The 21,881-nt window shown below is 39.2% G+C and overlaps 1 protein-coding gene across 2 annotated transcripts in view; it reads right to left on the reverse strand.

Annotated features, from left to right (window-relative positions):
* Window positions 1-10,927: 10,927 nt before the first annotated feature.
* The window catches only part of tnfrsf21 (tumor necrosis factor receptor superfamily, member 21), a 134,006-nt gene continuing 123,052 nt past the window's right edge, over window positions 10,928-21,881 (reverse strand). The window contains exon 6 of one of the 2 annotated variants that reach the window (XM_084952157.1): window positions 10,928-13,113. In XM_084952157.1, coding sequence (XP_084808283.1) covers window positions 12,884-13,113 — 230 coding nt within the window. In that variant the 3' untranslated portion in view covers window positions 10,928-12,883. The remainder of the gene's footprint in view (window positions 13,114-21,881) is intronic. The other variant, XM_084952158.1, reaches the window with a different exon arrangement.

A 21,881-nucleotide genomic window follows, 5' to 3' on the forward strand; every position in this document is an offset into this window, starting at 1 on the left:
GAATTGTATAAGATAAAGCCATAAATATGTGTGTCTGAGTCTTCGATCAAAAGTTACAGCTATTTATATGAAGTTGTACAAACACGCTTTCTTTCGTCAAGACAGTGCGTTTCTTACGATTACATGCATTTGAATGGGGAACTCGCCCGAAACAAAGTATAGGTTTTCATTATGTGAATAAGTTGAACCTGTTTGCCCAACACGGGGATTTTGAATTGTATAAGATAAAGCCATAAATATATGTGTCTGAGTCTTCGATCAAAAGTTACAGCTATTTATATGAGGTTGTACAAAAACGCTTTCTTTCTTCAAGACAGTGCGTTTCTTACGATTACATGCATTTGAATGGGGAACTCGCCCGAAAAAAAAGTATAGGTTTTCATTATGTGAATAACTTAAAAAATCTTAGCTCAAACAGCTGCAAAAAGTGTTTGCCCAGCACGGGGATATTAAATTGTATAAGATAAAGCCATAAATATGTGTGTCTGAGTCTTCGATCAAAAGTTACAGCTGTTTATATGAGGTTGTACAAAAACGCTTTCTTTCGTCAAGACAGTGAGTTTCTTACGAATACATGCATTTGAATGGGGAACTCGCCCGATACAAAGTATAGGTTTTCATTATGTGAATAACTTAAAAAATCTTAGCTCAAACAGCTGCAAAAAGTGTTTGCCCAGCACGGGGATATTGAATTGTATAAGATGAAGCCATAAATATGTGTGTCTGAGTCTTTGATCAAAAGTTACAGCTATTTATATGAAGTTGTACAAAAACGCTTTCTTTCGTCAAGACAGGGCGTTTCTTACATTTGCGTGCATTTGAATGGGGAACTCGCCCGAAACAAAGTATAGGTTTTCATTATGTGAATAACTTGAAAATCTTAGCTCAAACAGCTGCAAAACCTGTTTGCCCAGCACGGGGATATTGAATTGTATAAGATAAAGCCATAAATATATGTGTCTGAGTCTTCGATCAAAAGTTACAGCTATTTATATGAGGTAGTACAAAAACGCTTTCTTTCGTCAAGACAGTGCGTTTCTTCCATTTACATGCATTTGAATGGGGAACTCGCCCGAAACAAAGTATAGGTTTTCATTATGTGAATAACTTGAAAAACTTAGCTCAAACAGCTGCAGAAAGTGTTTGCCCAGCACGGGGATATAAAATTTTATAAGATGAAGCCATAAATATGTGTGTCTGAGTCTTCTATCAAAAGTTACAGCTATTTATATGAGGTAGTACAAAAACGCTTTTATTCGTCAAGACAGTGCCTTTCTTACGATTAGATGCATTTGAATGGGGAACTCGCCCGAAACAAAGTATAGGTTTTCATTATGTGAATAACTTGAAAATCTTAGCTCAAACAGCTGCAAAAAGTGTTTGCCCAGCACGGGGATATTAAATTGTATAAGATAAAGCCATGAATATGTGTGTCTGAGTCTTCTATCAAAAGTTACAGCTATTTATATGAGGTTGTACAAAAACGCGTTTATTCGTCAAGACAGTGCCTTTCTTACGATTAGATGCATTTGAATGGGGAACTCGCCCGAAACAAAGTATAGGTTTTCATTATGTGAATAACTTGAAAATCTTAGCTCAAACAGCTGCAAAAAGTGTTTGCCCAGCACGGGGATATTAAATTGTATAAGATAAAGCCATGAATATGTGTGTCTGAGTCTTCGATCAAAAGTTACAGCTATTTATATGAGGTTGTACAAAAACGCTTTCTTTCGTCAAGACAGTGAGTTTCTTACGAATACATGCATTTGAACTGGGAACTCGCCCGAAAACAAGTATAGGTTTTCATTATGTGAATAACTTGAAAATCTTAGCTCAAACAGCTGCAAAACCTGTTTGCCCAGCACGGGGATATTGATTTCTATAAGCTGAAGCCATAAATATGTGTGTCTGAGTCGTCGATCAAAAGTTACAGCTATTTATATGAAGTTGTACAAAAACGCTTTCTTTCGTCAAGACAGTGCGTTTATTACGATTACATGCATTTGAATGGGGAACTCGCCCGAAACAAAGTATAGGTTTTCATTATGTGAATAACTTGAAAATCTTAGCTCAAACAGCTGCAGAAAGTGTTTGCCCAGCACGGGGATATTAAATTGTATAAGATAAAGCCATGAATATGTGTGTCTGAGTCTTCTATCAAAAGTTACAGCTATTTATATGAGGTTGTACAAAAATGCTTTTATTCGTCAAGACAGTGCCTTTCTTACGATTAGATGCATTTGAATGGGGAACTGCCCGAAACAAAGTATAGGTTTTCATTATGTGAATAACTTGAAAATCTTAGCTCAAACAGCTGCAAAACCTGTTTGCCCAGCACGGGGATATTGAATTCTATAAGCTGAAGCCATAAATATGTGTGTCTGAGTCGTCGATCAAAAGTTACAGCTATTTATATGAAGTTGTACAAAAACGCTTTCTTTCGTCAAGACAGTGCGTTTCTTACGATTACATGCATTTGAATGGGGAACTCGCCCGAAACAAAGTATAGGTTTTCATTATGTGAATAACTTGAACCTGTTTGCCCAACACGGGGATTTTGAATTGTATAAGATAAAGCCATAAATATATGTGTCTGAGTCTTCGATCAAAAGTTACAGCTATTTATATGAAGTTGTACAAAAACGCTTTCTTTCGTCAAGACAGGGCGTTTCTTACATTTGCGTGCATTTGAATGGGGAACTGCCCGAAACAAAGTATAGGTTTTCATTATGTGAATAACTTGAAAATCTTACCTCAAACAGCTGCAAAACCTGTTTGCCCAGCACGGGGATATTGAATTGTATAAGATAAAGCCATAAATATGTGTGTCTGAGTCTTCGATCAAAAGTTACAGCTATTTATATGAAGTTGTACAAACACGCTTTCTTTCGTCAAGACAGTGCGTTTCTTACGATTACATGCATTTGAATGGGGAACTCGCCCGAAACAAAGTATAGGTTTTCATTATGTGAATAAGTTGAACCTGTTTGCCCAACACGGGGATTTTGAATTGTATAAGATAAAGCCATAAATATATGTGTCTGAGTCTTCGATCAAAAGTTACAGCTATTTATATGAGGTTGTACAAAAACGCTTTCTTTCTTCAAGACAGTGCGTTTCTTACGATTACATGCATTTGAATGGGGAACTCGCCCGAAAAAAAAGTATAGGTTTTCATTATGTGAATAACTTAAAAAATCTTAGCTCAAACAGCTGCAAAAAGTGTTTGCCCAGCACGGGGATATTAAATTGTATAAGATAAAGCCATAAATATGTGTGTCTGAGTCTTCGATCAAAAGTTACAGCTGTTTATATGAGGTTGTACAAAAACGCTTTCTTTCGTCAAGACAGTGAGTTTCTTACGAATACATGCATTTGAATGGGGAACTCGCCCGATACAAAGTATAGGTTTTCATTATGTGAATAACTTGAACCTGTTTGCCCAGCACGGGATATTGAATTGTATAAGATGAAGCCATAAATATGTGTGTCTGAGTCTTTGATCAAAAGTTACAGCTATTTATATGAAGTTGTACAAAAACGCTTTCTTTCGTCAAGACAGGGCGTTTCTTACATTTGCGTGCATTTGAATGGGGAACTGCCCGAAACAAAGTATAGGTTTTCATTATGTGAATAACTTGAAAATCTTACCTCAAACAGCTGCAAAACCTGTTTGCCCAGCACGGGGATATTGAATTGTATAAGATGAAGCCATAAATATATGTGTCTGAGCCTTCAATCAAAAGTTACAGCTATTTATATGAGGTAGTACAAAAACGCTTTCTTTCGTCAAGATAGTGCGTTTCTTCCATTTACATGCATTTGAATGGGGAACTCGCCCGAAACAAAGTATAGGTTTTCATTTTGTGAATAACTTGAAAAACTTAGCTCAAACAGCTGCAAAAAGTGTTTGCCCAGCACGGGGATATTAAATTGTATAAGATAAAGCCATGAATATGTGTGTCTGAGTCTTCTATCAAAAGTTACAGCTATTTATATGAGGTTGTACAAAAACGCGTTCTTTCGTCAAGACAGTGCCTTTCTTACGATTAGATGCATTTGAATGGGGAACTCGCCCGAAACAAAGTATAGGTTTTCATTATGTGAATAACTTGAAAATCTTAGCTCAAACAGCTGCAAAAAGTGTTTGCCCAGCACGGGGATATTAAATTGTATAAGATAAAGCCATGAATATGTGTGTCTGAGTCTTCTATCAAAAGTTACAGCTATTTATATGAGGTTGTACAAAAACGCGTTTATTCGTCAAGACAGTGCCTTTCTTACGATTAGATGCATTTGAATGGGGAACTCGCCCGAAACAAAGTATAGGTTTTCATTATGTGAATAACTTGAAAATCTTAGCTCAAACAGCTGCAAAAAGTGTTTGCCCAGCACGGGGATATTAAATTGTATAAGATAAAGCCATGAATATGTGTGTCTGAGTCTTCGATCAAAAGTTACAGCTATTTATATGAGGTTGTACAAAAACGCTTTCTTTCGTCAAGACAGTGAGTTTCTTACGAATACATGCATTTGAACTGGGAACTCGCCCGAAAACAAGTATAGGTTTTCATTATGTGAATAACTTGAAAATCTTAGCTCAAACAGCTGCAAAACCTGTTTGCCCAGCACGGGGATATTGAATTCTATAAGCTGAAGCCATAAATATGTGTGTCTGAGTCGTCGATCAAAAGTTACAGCTATTTATATGAAGTTGTACAAAAACGCTTTCTTTCGTCAAGACAGTGCGTTTATTACGATTACATGCATTTGAATGGGGAACTCGCCCGAAACAAAGTATAGGTTTTCATTATGTGAATAACTTGAAAATCTTAGCTCAAACAGCTGCAGAAAGTGTTTGCCCAGCACGGGGATATTAAATTGTATAAGATAAAGCCATGAATATGTGTGTCTGAGTCTTCTATCAAAAGTTACAGCTATTTATATGAGGTTGTACAAAAATGCTTTTATTCGTCAAGACAGTGCCTTTCTTACGATTAGATGCATTTGAATGGGGAACTGCCCGAAACAAAGTATAGGTTTTCATTATGTGAATAACTTGAACCTGTTTGCCCAGCACAGGATATTGAATTGTATAAGATAAAGCCATAAATATGTGTGTCTGAGTCTTTGATCAAAAGTTACAGCTATTTATATGAGGTTGTACAAAAACGCGTTTATTCGTCAAGACAGTGCCTTTCTTACGATTAGATGCATTTGAATGGGGAACTGCCCGAAACAAAGTATAGGTTTTCATTATGTGAATAACTTGAAAATCTTAGCTCAAACAGCTGCAAAAAGTGTTTGCCCAGCACGGGGATATTGAATTGTATAAGATAAAGCCATAAATATATGTGTCTGAGTCTTCGATCAAAAGTTACAGCTATTTATATGAGGTAGTACAAAAACGCTTTCTTTCGTCAAGACAGTGCGTTTCTTCCATTTACATGCATTTGAATGAGGAACTCGCCCGAAACAAAGTATAGGTTTTCATTATGTGAATAACTTGAAAAACTTAGCTCAAACAGCTGCAGAAAGTGTTTGCCCAGCACGGGGATATTAAATTGTATAAGATAAAGCCATAAATATGTGTGTCAGAGTCTTCTATCAAAAGTTACAGCTATCTCTATGAAGTTGGTGAAGAACGCTTTATTTCGCCAAGACAGTGAGTTTCTGACTATTACATGCATTTGAATGGAGTTCTTGCCTGACACAAAGTATAGGTTTTCATTTTGTGAATAACTTGAAAATCTTAGCTCACACAGCTGCAAAACCTGTTTGACCAGCACAGAGATGCTGAATTCTATAAGGCAAAGCCCAAAAATATGTTTTCTGAGTCTTCTGTCAAAAGTTACAGCTATCTCTATGAAGTTGGTGAAGAACGCTTTCTTTCGCCAAGACAGTGTGTTTCTGACTATTACATGCATTTGAATGGAGTTCTCGTCCGAAACAAAGTATAGTTTTTCATTTTGTGAATAACTTGAAAATCTTAGCTCAAACAGCTGCAAAAAGTGTTTGCCCAGCACGGGGATATTAAATTGTATAAGATAAAGCCATAAATATATGTGTCTGAGTCTTCGATCAAAAGTTACAGCTATTTATATGAGGTTGTACAAAAACGCTTTCTTTCTTCAAGACAGTGAGTTTCTTACGATTACATGCATTTGAATGGGGAACTCGCCCGAAACAAAGTATAGGTTTTCATTATGTGAATAACTTTAAAATCTTAGCTCAAACAGCTGCAAAAAGTGTTTGCCCAGCACGGGGATATTAAATTGTATAAGATAAAGCCATAAATATATGTGTCTGAGTCTTCGATCAAAAGTTACAGCTATTTATATGAGGTTGTACAAAAACGCTTTCTAACTTCAAGACAGTGCGTTTCTTACGATTACATGCATTTGAATGGGGAACTCGCCCGAAACAAAGTATAGGTTTTCATTATGTGAATAACTTTAAAATCTTAGCTCAAACAGCTGCAAAAAGTGTTTGCCCAGCACAGGGATATTAAATTGTATAAGATAAAGCCATAAATATGTGTGTCTGAGTCTTCGATCAAAAGTTACAGCTATTTATATGAGGTTGTACAAAAACGCTTTCTTTCGTCAAGACAGTGAGTTTCTTACGAATACATGCATTTTAATGGGGAACTCGCCCGAAACAAAGTATAGGTTTTCATTATGTGAATAACTTGAAAATCTTAGCTCAAACAGCTGCAAAACCTGTTTGCCCAGCACGGGGATATTGAATTGTATAAGATAAAGCCATAAATATATGTGTCTGAGTCTTCGATCAAAAGTTACAGCTATTTATATGAAGTTGTACAAAAACGCTTTCTTTCGTCAAGACAGGGCGTTTCTTACATTTGCGTGCATTTGAATGGGGAACTCGCCCGAAACAAAGTATAGGTTTTCATTATGTGAATAACTTGAAAAACTTAGCTCAAACAGCTGCAAAAAGTGTTTGCCCAGCATGGGTATATTAAATTGTATAAGATAAAGCCATAAATATGTGTGTCTGAGTCTTCGATCAAAAGTTACAGCTATTTATATGAAGTTGTACAAAAACGCTTTCTTTCGTCAAGACAGTGCGTTTCTTACGATTACATGCATTTGAATTGGGAACTCGCCCCAAACAAAGTATAGGTTTTCATTATGTGAATAACTTGAACCTGTTTGCCCAGCACGGGATATTGAATTGTATAAGATAAAGCCATAAATATGTGTGTCTGAGTCTTTGATCAAAAGTTACAGCTATTTATATGAAGTTGTACAAAAACGCTTTCTTTCGTCAAGACAGGGCGTTTCTTACGATTACATGCATTTGAATGGGGAACTCGCCCGAAACAAAGTATAGGTTTTCATTATGTGAATAACTTGAAAATCTTAGCTCAAACAGCTGCAAAAAGTGTTTGCCCAGCACGGGGATATTAAATTGTATAAGATAAAGCCATGAATATGTGTGTCTGAGTCTTCGATCAAAAGTTACAGCTATTTATATGAGGTTGTACAAAAACGCTTTCTTTCGTCAAGACAGTGAGTTTCTTACAAATACATGCATTTGAATGGGGAACTCGCCCGAAACAAAGTATAGGTTTTCATTATGTGAATAACTTTAAAATCTTAGCTCAAACAGCTGCAAAACCTGTTTGCCCAGCACGGGGATATTGAATTCTATAAGCTGAAGCCATAAATATGTGTGTCTGAGTCGTCGATCAAAAGTTACAGCTATTTATATGAAGTTGTACAAAAACGCTTTCTTTCGTCAAGACAGTGCGTTTCTTACGATTACATGCATTTGAATGGGGAACTCGCCCGAAAAAAAGTATAGGTTTTCATTATGTGAATAACTTGAACCTGTTTGCCCAGCACGGGATATTGAATTGTATAAGATAAAGCCATAAATATGTGTGTCTGAGTCTTTGATCAAAAGTTACAGCTATTTATATGAAGTTGTACAAAAACGCTTTCTTTCGTCAAGACAGGGCGTTTCTTACATTTGCGTGCATTTGAATGGGGAACTCGCCCGAAACAAAGTATAGGTTTTCATTATGTGAATAACTTGAAAATCTTAGCTCAAACAGCTTCAAAACCTGTTTGCCCAGCACGGGGATATTGAATTGTATAAGATAAAGCCATAAATATATGTGTCTGAGTCTTCGATCAAAAGTTACAGCTATTTATATGAGGTAGTACAAAAACGCTTTCTTTCGTCAAGACAGTGCGTTTCTTCCATTTACATGCATTTGAATGGGGAACTCGCCCGAAACAAAGTATAGGTTTTCATTATGTGAATAACTTGAAAAACTTAGCTCAAACAGCTGCAGAAAGTGTTTGCCCAGCACGGGGATATTAAATTTTATAAGATGAAGCCATAAATATGTGTGTCTGAGTCTTCTATCAAAAATTACAGCTATTTATATGAGGTAGTACAAAAACGCTTTTGTTCGTCAAGACAGTGCCTTTCTTACGATTAGATGCATTTGAATGGGGAACTGCCCGAAACAAAGTATAGGTTTTCATTATGTGAATAACTTGAACCGGTTTGCCCAGCACAGGATATTGAATTGTATAAGATAAAGCCATAAATATGTGTGTCTGAGTCTTTGATCAAAAGTTACAGCTATTTATATGAAGTTGTACAAAAACGCTTTCTTTCGTCAAGACAGGGCGTTTCTTACATTTGCGTGCATTTGAATGGGGAACTCGCCCGAAACAAAGTATAGGTTTTCATTATGTGAATAACTTGAAAATCTTAGCTCAAACAGCTGCAAAACCTGTTTGCCCAGCACGGGGATATTGAATTGTATAAGATAAAGCCATAAATATATGTGTCTGAGTCTTCGATCAAAAGTTACAGCTATTTATATGAGGTAGTACAAAAACGCTTTCTTTCGTCAAGACAGTGCGTTTCTTCCATTTACATGCATTTGAATGGGGAACTCGCCCGAAACAAAGTATAGGTTTTCATTATGTGAATAACTTGAAAAACTTAGCTCAAACAGCTGCAGAAAGTGTTTGCCCAGCACGGGGATATAAAATTTTATAAGATGAAGCCATAAATATGTGTGTCTGAGTCTTCGATCAAAAGTTACAGCTATTTATATGAGGTAGTACAAAAACGCTTTTATTCGTCAAGACAGTGCCTTTCTTACGATTAGATGCATTTGAATGGGGAACTGCCCGAAACAAAGTATAGGTTTTCATTATGTGAATAACTTGAACCTGTTTGCCCAGCACGGGATATTGAATTGTATAAGATAAAGCCATAAATATGTGTGTCTGAGTCTTTGATCAAAAGTTACAGCTATTTATATGAAGTTGTACAAAAACGCTTTCTTTCGTCAAGACAGGGCGTTTCTTACATTTGCGTGCATTTGAATGGGGAACTGCCCGAAACAAAGTATAGGTTTTCATTATGTGAATAACTTGAAAATCTTAGTTCAAACAGCTGCAGAAAGTGTTTGCCCAGCACGGGGATATTAAATTGTATAAGATAAAGCCATAAGTATGTGTGTCTGAGTCTTCGATCAAAAGTTACAGCTATTTATATGAGGTTGTACAAAAACGCTTTCTTTCGTCAAGACAGTGAGTTTCTTACGAATACATGCATTTGAATGGGGAACTCGCCCGAAACAAAGTATAGGTTTTCATTATGTGAATAACTTGAAAAACTTAGCTCAAACAGCTGCAAAACCTGTTTGACCAGCACAGAGATGCTGAATTCTATAAGGCAAAGCCATAAATATGTGTGTCAGAGTCTTCTATCAAAAGTTACAGCTATCTCTATGAAGTTGGTGAAGAACGCTTTATTTCGCCAAGACAGTGCGTTTCTGACTATTACATGCATTTGAATGGAGTTCTTGCCTGACACAAAGTATAGGTTTTCATTTTGTGAATAACTTGAAAATCTTAGCTCAAACAGCTGCAAAACCTATTTCTCCAGCACGGAGATGCTGAATTCTATAAGGCAAAGCCCAAAAATATGTTTTCTGAGTCTTCTGTCAAAAGTTACAGCTATCTCTATGAAGTTGGTGAAGAACGCTTTCTTTCGCCAAGACAGTGTGTTTCTGACTATTACATGCATTTGAATGGAGTTCTCGTCCGAAACAAAGTATAGTTTTTCATTTTGTGAATAACTTGAAAATCTTAGCTCAAACAGCTTTAAAACCTGTTTGCCCAGCACGGGGTGCTGAATTCTCTAAGATAACGCTATAAATATGTGTGTCTGAGCCTTCTATCAAAAGTTACAGCTAACTTCATGAAGTTGTACAAAAACGCTTTATTTCGCCGAGACAGTTGCATTCATTTGAATGGAGTTCTGAACAAAGTATAGGTTTTCAGTTTGTGAATATCTCAATAATCTTAGCTCAAACAGCTGCAAAACCTTTTTGCACAACATGGGGATGTTTAATACTATAAGATTAAGACATAAATGTGATTTTCTGAGTTTTCTTTCAATAGTTACAGCTATCTTTATGAAGTTGTACAGAAACGGTTTACAGTAGTCCCTCGCCACGCCGTTCACCTTTGGTGGTCTCGCTGTTTCGCGACCTTTTTTTTGGTGAATTTTGCCTTCTTTTTATTTTTTTTCTTACAGAGCATTATGTTCTGCAGTCTAGTTTGCTGTAGGCCATTGTCAGTCAATGTCATGCTGTGTTTCCTGTACAGTACAAAATGCACTCAGCTTGATAAATTTATATAAATCTTTCATCGGAGTGACTCTCAAGTTCTGTACTGTTTCTCAAGTTTTCTCCCCGACAAACACAACAAGTAAAGACGCTGGACTTCTTTAAGTCCAGCGTCTTTACTTGTTGTCTTTACTCATACTGATAATGTTCCACTTTAAGCAGCAGTCCTGCAATATAATGTAAACACTGAAATTTACACAACACCTAGTCATTTAAATGGACACAATTACACGTAAATTTATGACAAATCTTTTAGCTTTAATTTGTGGATTTTAAGCGGTTACGTAGTAATAAACTTACTGGTTACATGTGTGAAATTTGATGATCAGCCACTCAATCTGCATGTGCATCAGAAAATAAAAAGCTCATATCGTACAGTTATCCAGGATATGGGCAATGGGCACGACTAGGATTTGGGTTTGATTAACATGCACCACTTACCATGTTTTACAGTACCTACTTGCAGCACATGTATGGCAAAGCTTTTAAAAATGTATTCAAATTAATTTCTAAAATAAAATCCAGTAGTTTCTGCAAATATGTCAATTTAGCATGTGAATAAAATAAAACCAAGCCATAGCCTTGCATCACCAGTGATCTGGTGGATGTTCAGATGTTGAGAAAGCTCACAGAGTCCTGGAACACAACCTTAACTCTTTTTCATTCAGTCAGTATTTTTCATCTTTACCCTTTATATCTCTGCCCTTGTAATGCCAGCCAGTGAGAGATCAGGCGTGCACCAAATGTTGATGTGTTTTGTTGAGTGGAACGTTGAGGGAACAGAAATTGCATTTTTTTTCTGTTACATCATGTAAAAGAGCCAACTAGACAGACTTCAAGTAGATTATGGAGTATGTATACGTTACATCCTGGTGAGCACATCTGTCTGAATGCTGGTGAAAGAAAAATGGAAACATTGTGACACAAATATAATAACCAATAAAATCAAATGTTAGTTATAAAACATTAAAGACAAATAAAGTACAACATCTCTCTCTTAATGGAAAATAGGATTAGTGCATCATTATGACATTTTCTCATCAACTAAATGATACAGGTAGCAAAATACTACCGCATGAAAAAGAAAAAAAATCTGTTGTATTTTATCATTTTTACTCTAGCAGTGAAACACTCAGGCAACTCTATCTGATTGAAAACCACACTGACATGAAGCTTCAGAATGTATCAAGAACACTTTATCAACACTACATTTGTTGAGGCAACTAGGGGTAGCTAGTTGAGGTCTGCATGAGTGTACTAGCCCAAGTATTTCTCCTGCCCATGAATTCAAAGGTGGCTGAACCTTTTCAGACATGGTTTCAGTTCCAGAGAAGCAGACTGCGGCCGGTCAACGCAGTTAAGCTTCCCGTTTAGTTCAGCTTTTTTTTTCTCAAAAAGAGTTTTTGCAGAACCATATATCAGAACATTAGACAAAGTTTAGAAGGTCATTTTTTGAGCTATGGTTTTGGTTGCAGAAAAACAGGACAACCATCTAAGTAATGCTGCTCCCTGCTGGTGGTTACAGTAAGAGGGAGGGAGGAACAAAGCTTTGGAAAGTTCAGGCACATGACTTACAGTTAAACCTACACCTGGGCAAAAATATTCTTTACAAGAACCCTAAAATTAAAGAATAATACCAGCATCATTTGAAGTTATAGCTTATTTACCTTTACCATGTTCATTGTTAAATGTAGCGTGTAACACTTGATCCATGTTAAAGGCATGAGAAGCCTGAACAACAGGCACAAACTACAAACCCCCCAAAACTGGGGGGGCAGTTTTATTCTTTAGACATGAAGGCATGAAGACCATTTCAGATAAAGAAAGTGCTACGTGTGATGTTCTATGGAGTCCATTTACGTCTACGCTACTTTTCAACCCAGTATTCCTCTAAATTAGGAGGCTGTTGAGCCATTCTCTCTGTTACATTGAGTTCATCGTGGTATAGGCTGGGTTGTTTTAAAGGAGTACTTGTGTGTATTAGAAGAACAAGAAAAGGAATAAAGTAAAGATTTTAAAGAGTCACTGGAGGTAGCAGACACAGACCATGTTCAAATGAAGTGGCATGATGACAGCTTTTTAGATGAAATGTCACCCAAGACTTAACTGGAACACAACATTGTATTCATCCCTCGTACTTCTTTTTATTCTTGTGCCAACTCCAGTCTGTGCTGTTTCCTGATCTTTCCTCTGCTACAAGAGGTCAGGGAGATGGCTGTACACAGAGTCCAGCAGCTTCTGGCTGGCCTCCTGACTCTTCACTCCTGCAATCTCAAAGAGCCTGTCCAGTTTGTCCTCAGCGGCTGGGATCTGTTCGATGATATGCAACTCCTCTGGGTTCAGGATGTGCAGCATGTCGTCAAAGATGGGCTGCAGGTCACATGGGTCCAGACGCACCTGTCGGAGCACTGTGTCTTTCTTCTCTGAAAGACAAAAAAGAGACAAAGATTACCCTAAGCAATGTTCCCTCTAATTTTTCATGTGTCTGAGCGAACACACAAACTCCCTGAGCAATCCCTTGGACCACTGTGAGCAACAGCAGACGTGTGCACTGTGGTCACGCCAGCATCGAATCCATCCAAGTTACATGGTTTATTAAAATAATCAAATTACAGCATTTACATTTATGTTAGACTACTTTTAATTAACTGATTTAGCCCACTTAAAATGAAAATTAAAAAACAATCTTGTTCATGACCTGTTTAGTATGTTAACACTATTGGAAGTAAAAATAACTTGAACTCCAATTTTGGAAACAACTGCCTTTCTTTTTTCTTTTTTAAATAAAGCTCTGACTTGTATTATGAGTATGAGTCTGTGGTCTGGGAGAGAGTCCTGTAAGTCTCTGTCTGCAAAATACAGTATATAATGACCAATGTTGGGCAATTAATTATATAGTTACTTCTTCAAAAAAGTTACTGAGTTATGCAAACAAAGTTTTTTGCAGCTATTTGCCAAGGCGTTTTTTTAAATAAGCATTTCAAACTATTTACAGAACAATCAGCTGTTCTGCATCAAATAATAATAATTTCTGTCCACTATGAGATAAAGGAGAACAACAGCCTGATACCTGTAGGCCTGACAACAGGAGATGTATCACTCCTGTAACACCTGTAACATTTAGCAGTCGCCTCATTGTTCTGACACACACAACAAAACTATTGACTACACTATACACTAACTACACAAGATTTGCGCTAAATGTCGCAAATCTCTCACATCTCAAAACACCGCCGTCACTCCTAAAACTTCCCCCTCCCTAAACAACTAAATGCCATGTTGCCATATCATTCATTTTTTGATTGGTCGACATGGTACTTTTTTCGATGAGTAGGAAAGTTTGTTTCTTTATTTGCTTCTTACCTGCCATCATCCCTTTGTTGTTTACAATTGTGTTTTATTTAGTTACCCCTCGTGTGTCATAGTGGTCTGATCAGCCATTATATGTGTGTCATTTCATGTTGAGGTCAGTTATGTTTGTTTGCGCAGTCATTTGGTTTGTTAAGTTTGCAGTTTTTGCCTGAGTTGAGTTTTGTTTATTTGACCTCTTTTATGAGCTGAACATTTATTACTTTTGTACATATGATTTTTGGGGGTTAAATAAATGAAAACCATATTTTTCTAATAATTCCTGGGACTCCTCCTGTTTGTCAACTTGGTCCATCACATCAGACCAGAAATTTCTTCTTTGTCTTCATTTCAGGTTTCTAAGATTTAATATATTCACTGGCTGAGCATGCACCTACTGTATACTTAAGTCAAAAATTCATATATATGCAAATTAAAGTTCATATGAATATTTTCTCTTATTTTTCTTTATTTTTATTTCATAAGAAAGCTCTCGCATTTTGTTCAGGGTTGAGGCTTTAAAGGGCTAATTAGGCTCAAAGTAAAAATATGCTGACTTACTTATTTACTGTATAAACTACTGTGTAGAGTCAAAAACAACTGTAATATATTAAAGCTGCAAGCAGCGTTATGAGGGCCATCGCCATTTCGCGCTATTCAATGAAAATGATCACATAACAACAAAGCCTTCATCACATTGGAGGTGTGGGCCAAATTTCAAGACTTTTTAAACTTTCCAAGCCCCTCAAAAGCCACTTCATTTTTCATGGTGAACCGCCTTCCCACCAGGGTGCGCCGTTCAGTTTAAAGTCACAATTTTCTCACTGAAGCATCATGAGGGACTCATGTTAATATTCACCGCTTTTGAGGTGGCCACGATGAACCTGTGAAAAATCAGTAAAACAAAGTGTAGGACATGACATTTCCTGTTCCCACTAGGTGGCACTCTGTGTATTCCTGACAATGGGCACATCAATCTGTTCAGGTTACGTCTGACATCACGCCTGTAAAGTCTGGTACTGAACAGACTGGATTTCATAGAGTTATACTAATTTGTTTCTTCATGGCGAGACATAAATGTTCGCCATGCTGCTGGGGTCACACCCTTTCGCGAAAAGTCACAGTTTTCACTGTAACCCAAGACCAACTCCTTAAGGCTTTCCTGGAGAAATTTGAGGCTGCAGATGTCACCCATCACAATACTGTACCCCAAAGTGTAAAACATGACATTTCCTGTTCCCACTAGGTGGCGCTGTCCCTGATGTCAAATATGGCAGGTGAAATGTGTTCAGGGGTGGAGCCTTATCATATGTGTACTCTTTGGTCCAGCTCGGACAATGTATGACAGCATGAGAGGCAATACGATTTTCATGGCGAGTCATTGAAAGTCGCCGCGGCGCCACGGCGTCACCGTATTGTGAAAACTCAAAAGCTCCGCAATTTAACATGGCCCAGGTGTGTAGTTGGCACTGTCCAAATTTGAAGTTTATAGGACCAAATCCCAAGGAGGAGTTCGTTAAAGTACAAGGCATGGAAACGGTAAAATCAGAGCCAAAATGTCACCTTCAATCCAAAATGGCGGACTTCCTGTTGGGTTTAGGACATGGCCATAATAGACTTTTTTGTTCGACTCTGAACGTTATATATGTGTACCGACTTTCAAACATGTAGGTCATACCCATACCGGGGGCTCGCGTTTTTCATTATTCTAGGTGGCGCTACTGAGCTAATTTTCCCTGGCCATGTCTGAGAACATTAAAATACGTAAATTTTCACCAGACCTGACGCGTGTGCAAAATTTCATGAGTTTTTGAGCATGTTTAGGCCCTCAAAAAGGCCCTTGTTTTGCCTGAATAATAATAATAATAATAATTAAAGCTGCAAGCAGCGTTATGAGGGCCCTCGCACCCCCGGCGGGTCGAGCCACGCCCAACACCTGAAACCAGCACGTCTGATCTGATGTCACATTGATGGAATTCATGCATTTAACCACCAGCTAACATTTCATCTCGTTCAATCATGATTAGTTAGTCGTCCCACTAGGTGGCGCTCTAACCATTAATGACAAATGGCATAACAAACATTTCCGAGCTCGAGTCTCATCATGCCTGCGACCTTTGGGAGAGATTGAACATTGTGTTTTTGAGTGACAGCAGATTACTGCTTTTTGGCGAGTGACTGAAACCACGTGCCGCCATGACCACCTCGTTGCCCTGAACGTAAAAAGCTTCGCAATTTAACATCACAAAGGTCTTCAGATTCCACACAGAGGAAATCGCGTCAATCCGATGAAATCCCTTGGAGGAGTTCGTCAAAGTACGGTGCCTGAAAAGAGGGGAAAATGTCGCCAAAATTACACATTCATTTTAAAATGGCTGACTTCCTGTTGGATTTGGGATATTGCTCCAAGAGACTTTTTTGTACATCTTGATATCTCCTATAAGCTTACCAGGTTTCAGACTCATACATAAAACACAGAGCAGGGGCTGTGGTTTTGAAATTTTGTAGGGGGCGCTGTGGAGCCATTTTGCGCTATTCAAGGAACATGGTTACATAACAACAAAGCGTTCATCACATTGGAGGTGTGGGCCAAATTTAAAGCCTCTATAAACTTTCCAAGCCCCTCAAAAGCCACTTCATCTTTCATGGTGAACTGCGCTGCCACCAGGGTGCGCCGTTCAGTTTAAAGTCACAATTTTCACACTGAAGCATCATGAGGCACTGATGGTGATATTCACCGCTTTTGAGGTGGCCACGATGAACCTGTGTAAATCAGTACAACAAAATGAAAGACATGACATTTCCTGTTGCCAATAGGTGGCGCTCTGCATATTACTGACAATGGGCACATCAATCTGTTCAGGGCGGGTCTGACATCACGCCTGTAAAGTCTGGTACTAATCAGACTGGATTTCATGGAGTTATACTAATTTGTTTCTTCATGGCGAGACATCAATGTTCGCCATGCTGCTGGGGTCACACCCTTTCGCGAAAACTCACAGTTTTCACTGTAACCCAAGACCAACTCCTTAAGGCTTTCCTGGAGAAATTTGAGGCTGCAGATGTCACCCATCACAATACTGTACCCCAAAGTGTAAAACATGACATTTCCTGTTCCCACTAGGTGGCGCTGTCCCTGATGTCAAATATGGCAGGTGAAATATGTTCAGGGGTGGAGCCTTATCATATGTGTGCTCTTTGGTCCAGATCAGACAATGTATCACAGAATGAGAGGCAATAAGATTTTCATGGCGAGTCATCGAAATTCGCCGTGGCGCCACGGCCTCACGGTATTGTGAAAACTCAAAAGCTCCGCAATTTAACATGGCCCAGGTGTGTAGTTGACACTGACCAAAGATGAAGCTTATAAGACCGAATCCCAAGGAGGAGTTCGAAAAAGTTCGAGGCATGGAAATGGCAAAAAAAGAGCCAAAATGTCACCTTCACGTCCAAATGGCGGACTTCCTGTTGGGTTTGCGTCAATGGGCCAACAGACTTTTTTGTTCATCTTGGCATGGTACAGATGTGTGCCAAATTTCATACATGTAACTCAAACGATGTGGTCGTAGGGCTGCATTTAACAAGGCATAGGTGGCGCTCTAGAGCCATTTCCCAGTGCTCATATGTAAAACCATTAAAATACAAAATTTTTCACCAGACCTGACGCGTGTGCAAAATTTCATGAGTTTTTGAGCATGTTTAGGCCCTCAAAAGGCCGATTCATTTGCCGAAATAATAATAATAATAATAATTAAAGCTGCAAGCAGCGTTATGAGGGCCCTCGCACCCCCGGCGGGTCGAGCCACGCCCAACACCTGAAACCAGCACGTCTGATCTGATGTCACATTGATGGAATTCATGCATTTAACCACCAGCTAACATTTCATCTCGTTCAATCATGATTAGTTAGTCGTCCCACTAGGTGGCGCTCTAACCATTAATGACAAATGGCATAACAAACATTTCCGAGCTTGAGTCTCATCACGCCTATGACCTTTGGGAGAGATTGAACATTGTGTTTTTGAGTGACAGCAGATTACTGCTTTTTGGCGAGTGATTGAAACTCCACGTGCCGCCATGACCACGCCGTTTCCCTGAACGTAAAAAGCTTCGCAATTTAACATCACAAAGGTCTTTAGATGCCACATACAGGAGATCGCATCAATCTGATGAAATCCCTTGGAGGAGTTCGTCAAAGTACGGTGCCTGAAAAGAGGGGAAAATGTCGCCAAAATTACACATTCATTTTAAAATGGCTGACTTCCTGTTGGATTTGGGATATTGCTCCAAGAGACTTTTTTGCAGATCTTGGTATTTCCTATAAGCTTACCAGGTTTCAGACTCATAGATAAAACACAGAGCAGGGGCTGTGGTTTTGAAATTTTGTAGGGGGCGCTGTGGAGCCATTTTGCGCTATTCAAGGAAAATGGTTACATAACAACAAAGCGTTCATCACATTGGAGGTGTGGGCCAAATTTAAAGCCTATATAAACTTTCCAAGCCCCTCAAAAGCCACTTCATTTTTCATGGTCAACCGCCTTCCCACCAGGGTGCGCCGTTCAGTTTAAAGTCACAATTTTCGCACTGAAGCATCATGAGGCACTGATGGTGATATTCACCGCTTTTGAGGTGTCCACGATGAACCTGTGAAAATCAGTACAACAAAGTGAAAGACATGACATTCCCTGTTGCCACTAGGTGGCGCTCTGCGTATTCCCGACAATGGGCACATCAATCTGTTCAGGGCGGGTCTGACATCATACCTGTAAAGTCTGGTTCTGATCAGCTTGGATTTCATTGAGTTATACTAATTTGTTTCTTCATGGCGAGACATGAAAGTTCGCCATGCTGCTGGGGTCACACCCTTTCGCGAAAAGTCACAGTTTTCACTGTAACCCAAGACCAACTCCTTAAGGCTTTCCTGGAGAAATTTGAGGCTGCAGATGTCACCCATCACAATACTGTACCCCAAAGTGTAAAACATGACATTTCCTGTTCCCACTAGGTGGCGCTGTCCCTGATGTCAAATATGGCAGTTGAAATATGTTCAGGGGTGGAGCCTTATCATATGTGTACTCTTTGGTCCAGCTCGGACAATGTATGACAGAATGAGAGGCAATAAGATTTTCATGGCGAGTCATTGAAATTCGCCGTGGTGCCACGGCGTCACCGTATTGTGAAAACTCAAAAGCTCCGCAATTTAACATGGCCCAGGTGTGTAGTTGGCACTGTCCAAATTTGAAGTTTATAGGACCAAATCCCAAGGAGGAGTTCGTTAAAGTACAAGGCATGGAAACGGTAAAATCAGAGCCAAAATGTCACCTTCAATCCAAAATGGCGGACTTCCTGTTGGGTTTAGGACATGGCCATAATAGACTTTTTTGTGCGTCTGCTAACGATAGATATGTGTTCCAATTTTCATACATGTAGGTCATACCTACACCGGGGGCTCGCGTTTTTCATTTTTCTAGGTGGCGCTACTGAGCCAATTTTCCCTGGCCATGTCTGAGGACATTAAAATACGTAATTTTTCACCAGACCTGACGCGTGTGCAAAATTTCATGAGTTTTTGAGCATGTTTAGGCCCTCAAAAAGGCCCTTGTTTTACCTGAATAATAATAATAATAATAATTAAAGCTGCAAGCAGCGTTATGAGGGCCCTCGCACCCCCGGCGCGTCGAGCCACGCCCAACACCTGAAACCAGCACGTCCGATCTGATGTCACATTGATGGAATTCATGCATTTAACCACCAGCTAACATTTCATCTCGTTCAATCATGATTAGTTAGTCGTCCCACTAGGTGGCGCTCTAACCATTAATGACAAATGGCATAACAAACATTTCCGAGCTCGAGTCTCATCATGCCTATGACCTTTGGGAGAGATTGAACATTGTGTTTTTGAGTGACAGCAGATTACTGCTTTTTGGCGAGTGACTGAAACCACGTGCCGCCATGACCACCCCGTTTCCCTGAATGTAAAAAGCTTCGCAATTTAACATCACAAAGGTCTTTAGATGCCACACACTGGAGATCGCATCAATCTGGTGAAATCCCTTGGAGGAGTTCGTCAAAGTACGGTGCCTGAAAAGAGGGGAAAATGTCGCCAAAATTACACATTCATTTTAAAATGGCTGACTTCCTGTTGGATTTGGGATATTGCTCCAAGAGACTTTTTTGTACATCTTGATATCTCCTATAAGCTTACCAGGTTTCAGACTCATAGATAAAACACAGAGCAGGGGCTGTGGTTTTGAAATTTTGTAGGGGGCGCTGTGGAGCCATTTTGCGCTATTCAAGGAAAATGGTTACATAACAACAAAGCGTTCATCACATTGGAGGTGTGGGCCAAACTTAAAGCCTATATAAACTTTCCAAGCTCCTCAAAAGCCACTTCATCTTTCATGGTCAACCGCCTTCCCACCAGGGTGCGCCGTTCAGTTTAAAGTCACAATTTTCGCACTGAAGCATCATGAGGCACTGATGGTGATATTCACCGCTTTTGAGGTGGCCACGATGAACCTGTGAAAATCAGTACAACAAAGTGAAAGCCATGACATTTCCTGTTGCCACTAGGTGGCGCTCTGCGTATTCCCGACAATGGGCACATCAATCTGTTCAGGGCGGGTCTGACATCATACCTGTAAAGTCTGGTACTGATCAGCTTGGATTTCATTGAGTTATACTAATTTGTTTCTCCATGGCGAGACATCAAAGTTCGCCATGCTGCTGGGGTCACACCCTTTCGCGAAAAGTCACAGTTTTCACTGTAACCCAAGACCAACTCCTTAAGGCTTTCCTGGAGAAATTTGAGGCTGCAGATGTCACCCATCACAATACTGTACCCCAAAGTGTAAAACATGACATTTCCTGTTCCCACTAGGTGGCGCTGTCCGTGATGTCAAATATGGCAGTTGAAATATGTTCAGGGGTGGAGTCTTATCATATGTGTACTCTTTGGTCCAGCTCGGACAATGTATGACAGAATGAGAGGCAATAAGATTTTCATGGCGAGTCATTGAAATTCGCCGGGGCGCCACGGCGTCACCGTATTGTGAAAACTCAAAAGCTCCGCAATTTAACATGGCCCAGGTGTGTAGTTGGCACTGTCCAAATTTGAAGTTTATAGGACCAAATCCCAAGGAGGAGTTCGTTAAAGTACAAGGCATGGAAACGGTAAAATCAGAGCCAAAATGTCACCTTCAATCCAAAATGGCGGACTTCCTGTTGGGTTTAGGACATGGCCATAATAGACTTTTTTGTTCGACTCTGAACGTTATATATGTGTACCGACTTTCAAACATGTAGGTCATACCCATACCGGGGGCTCGCGTTTTAGATTTCTCTAGGTGGCGCTACTGAGCCAATTTTCCCTGGCCATGTCTGAGAACATTAAAATACGTAAATTTTCACCAGACCTGACGCGTGTGCAAAATTTCATGAGTTTTTGAGCATGTTTAGGCCCTCAAAAGGCCGATTCATTTGCCGAAATAATAATAATAATAATAATAACTAGAAAGCGAAAATTTCATATGAAATTTTAAGTGTGCCTATACCGCCGCTAATCAGTGTAGTTTGCCATTCATACGGCTACAGGGAGCAAAACTCAGCAGAGCAGCCATTCTCCACCATGAACTATGGCAAAAACAAAGACCGCTCGCGCCTCACAGATGACAGCTTACAGTTTTGTGTAAAGATGAGGTGACTTCGTACAGCCCCGATTTGCAGACGCTGTGCACAGAGGTTCATGAGCAGAAGTCCCATTGTACCACGGCAGACCCGACAATGTTTGCATGAACACGCTTTGTAGCATTACTTTATGGACCACTTTTCACACATGGTT

The sequence above is a fragment of the Perissodus microlepis genome, chromosome 15 (assembly GCF_051167445.1).
Source record: "Perissodus microlepis isolate ML-2025 ecotype Zambia chromosome 15, ASM5116744v1, whole genome shotgun sequence".
In the NCBI taxonomy this organism is placed as follows: domain Eukaryota; kingdom Metazoa; phylum Chordata; class Actinopteri; order Cichliformes; family Cichlidae; genus Perissodus; species Perissodus microlepis.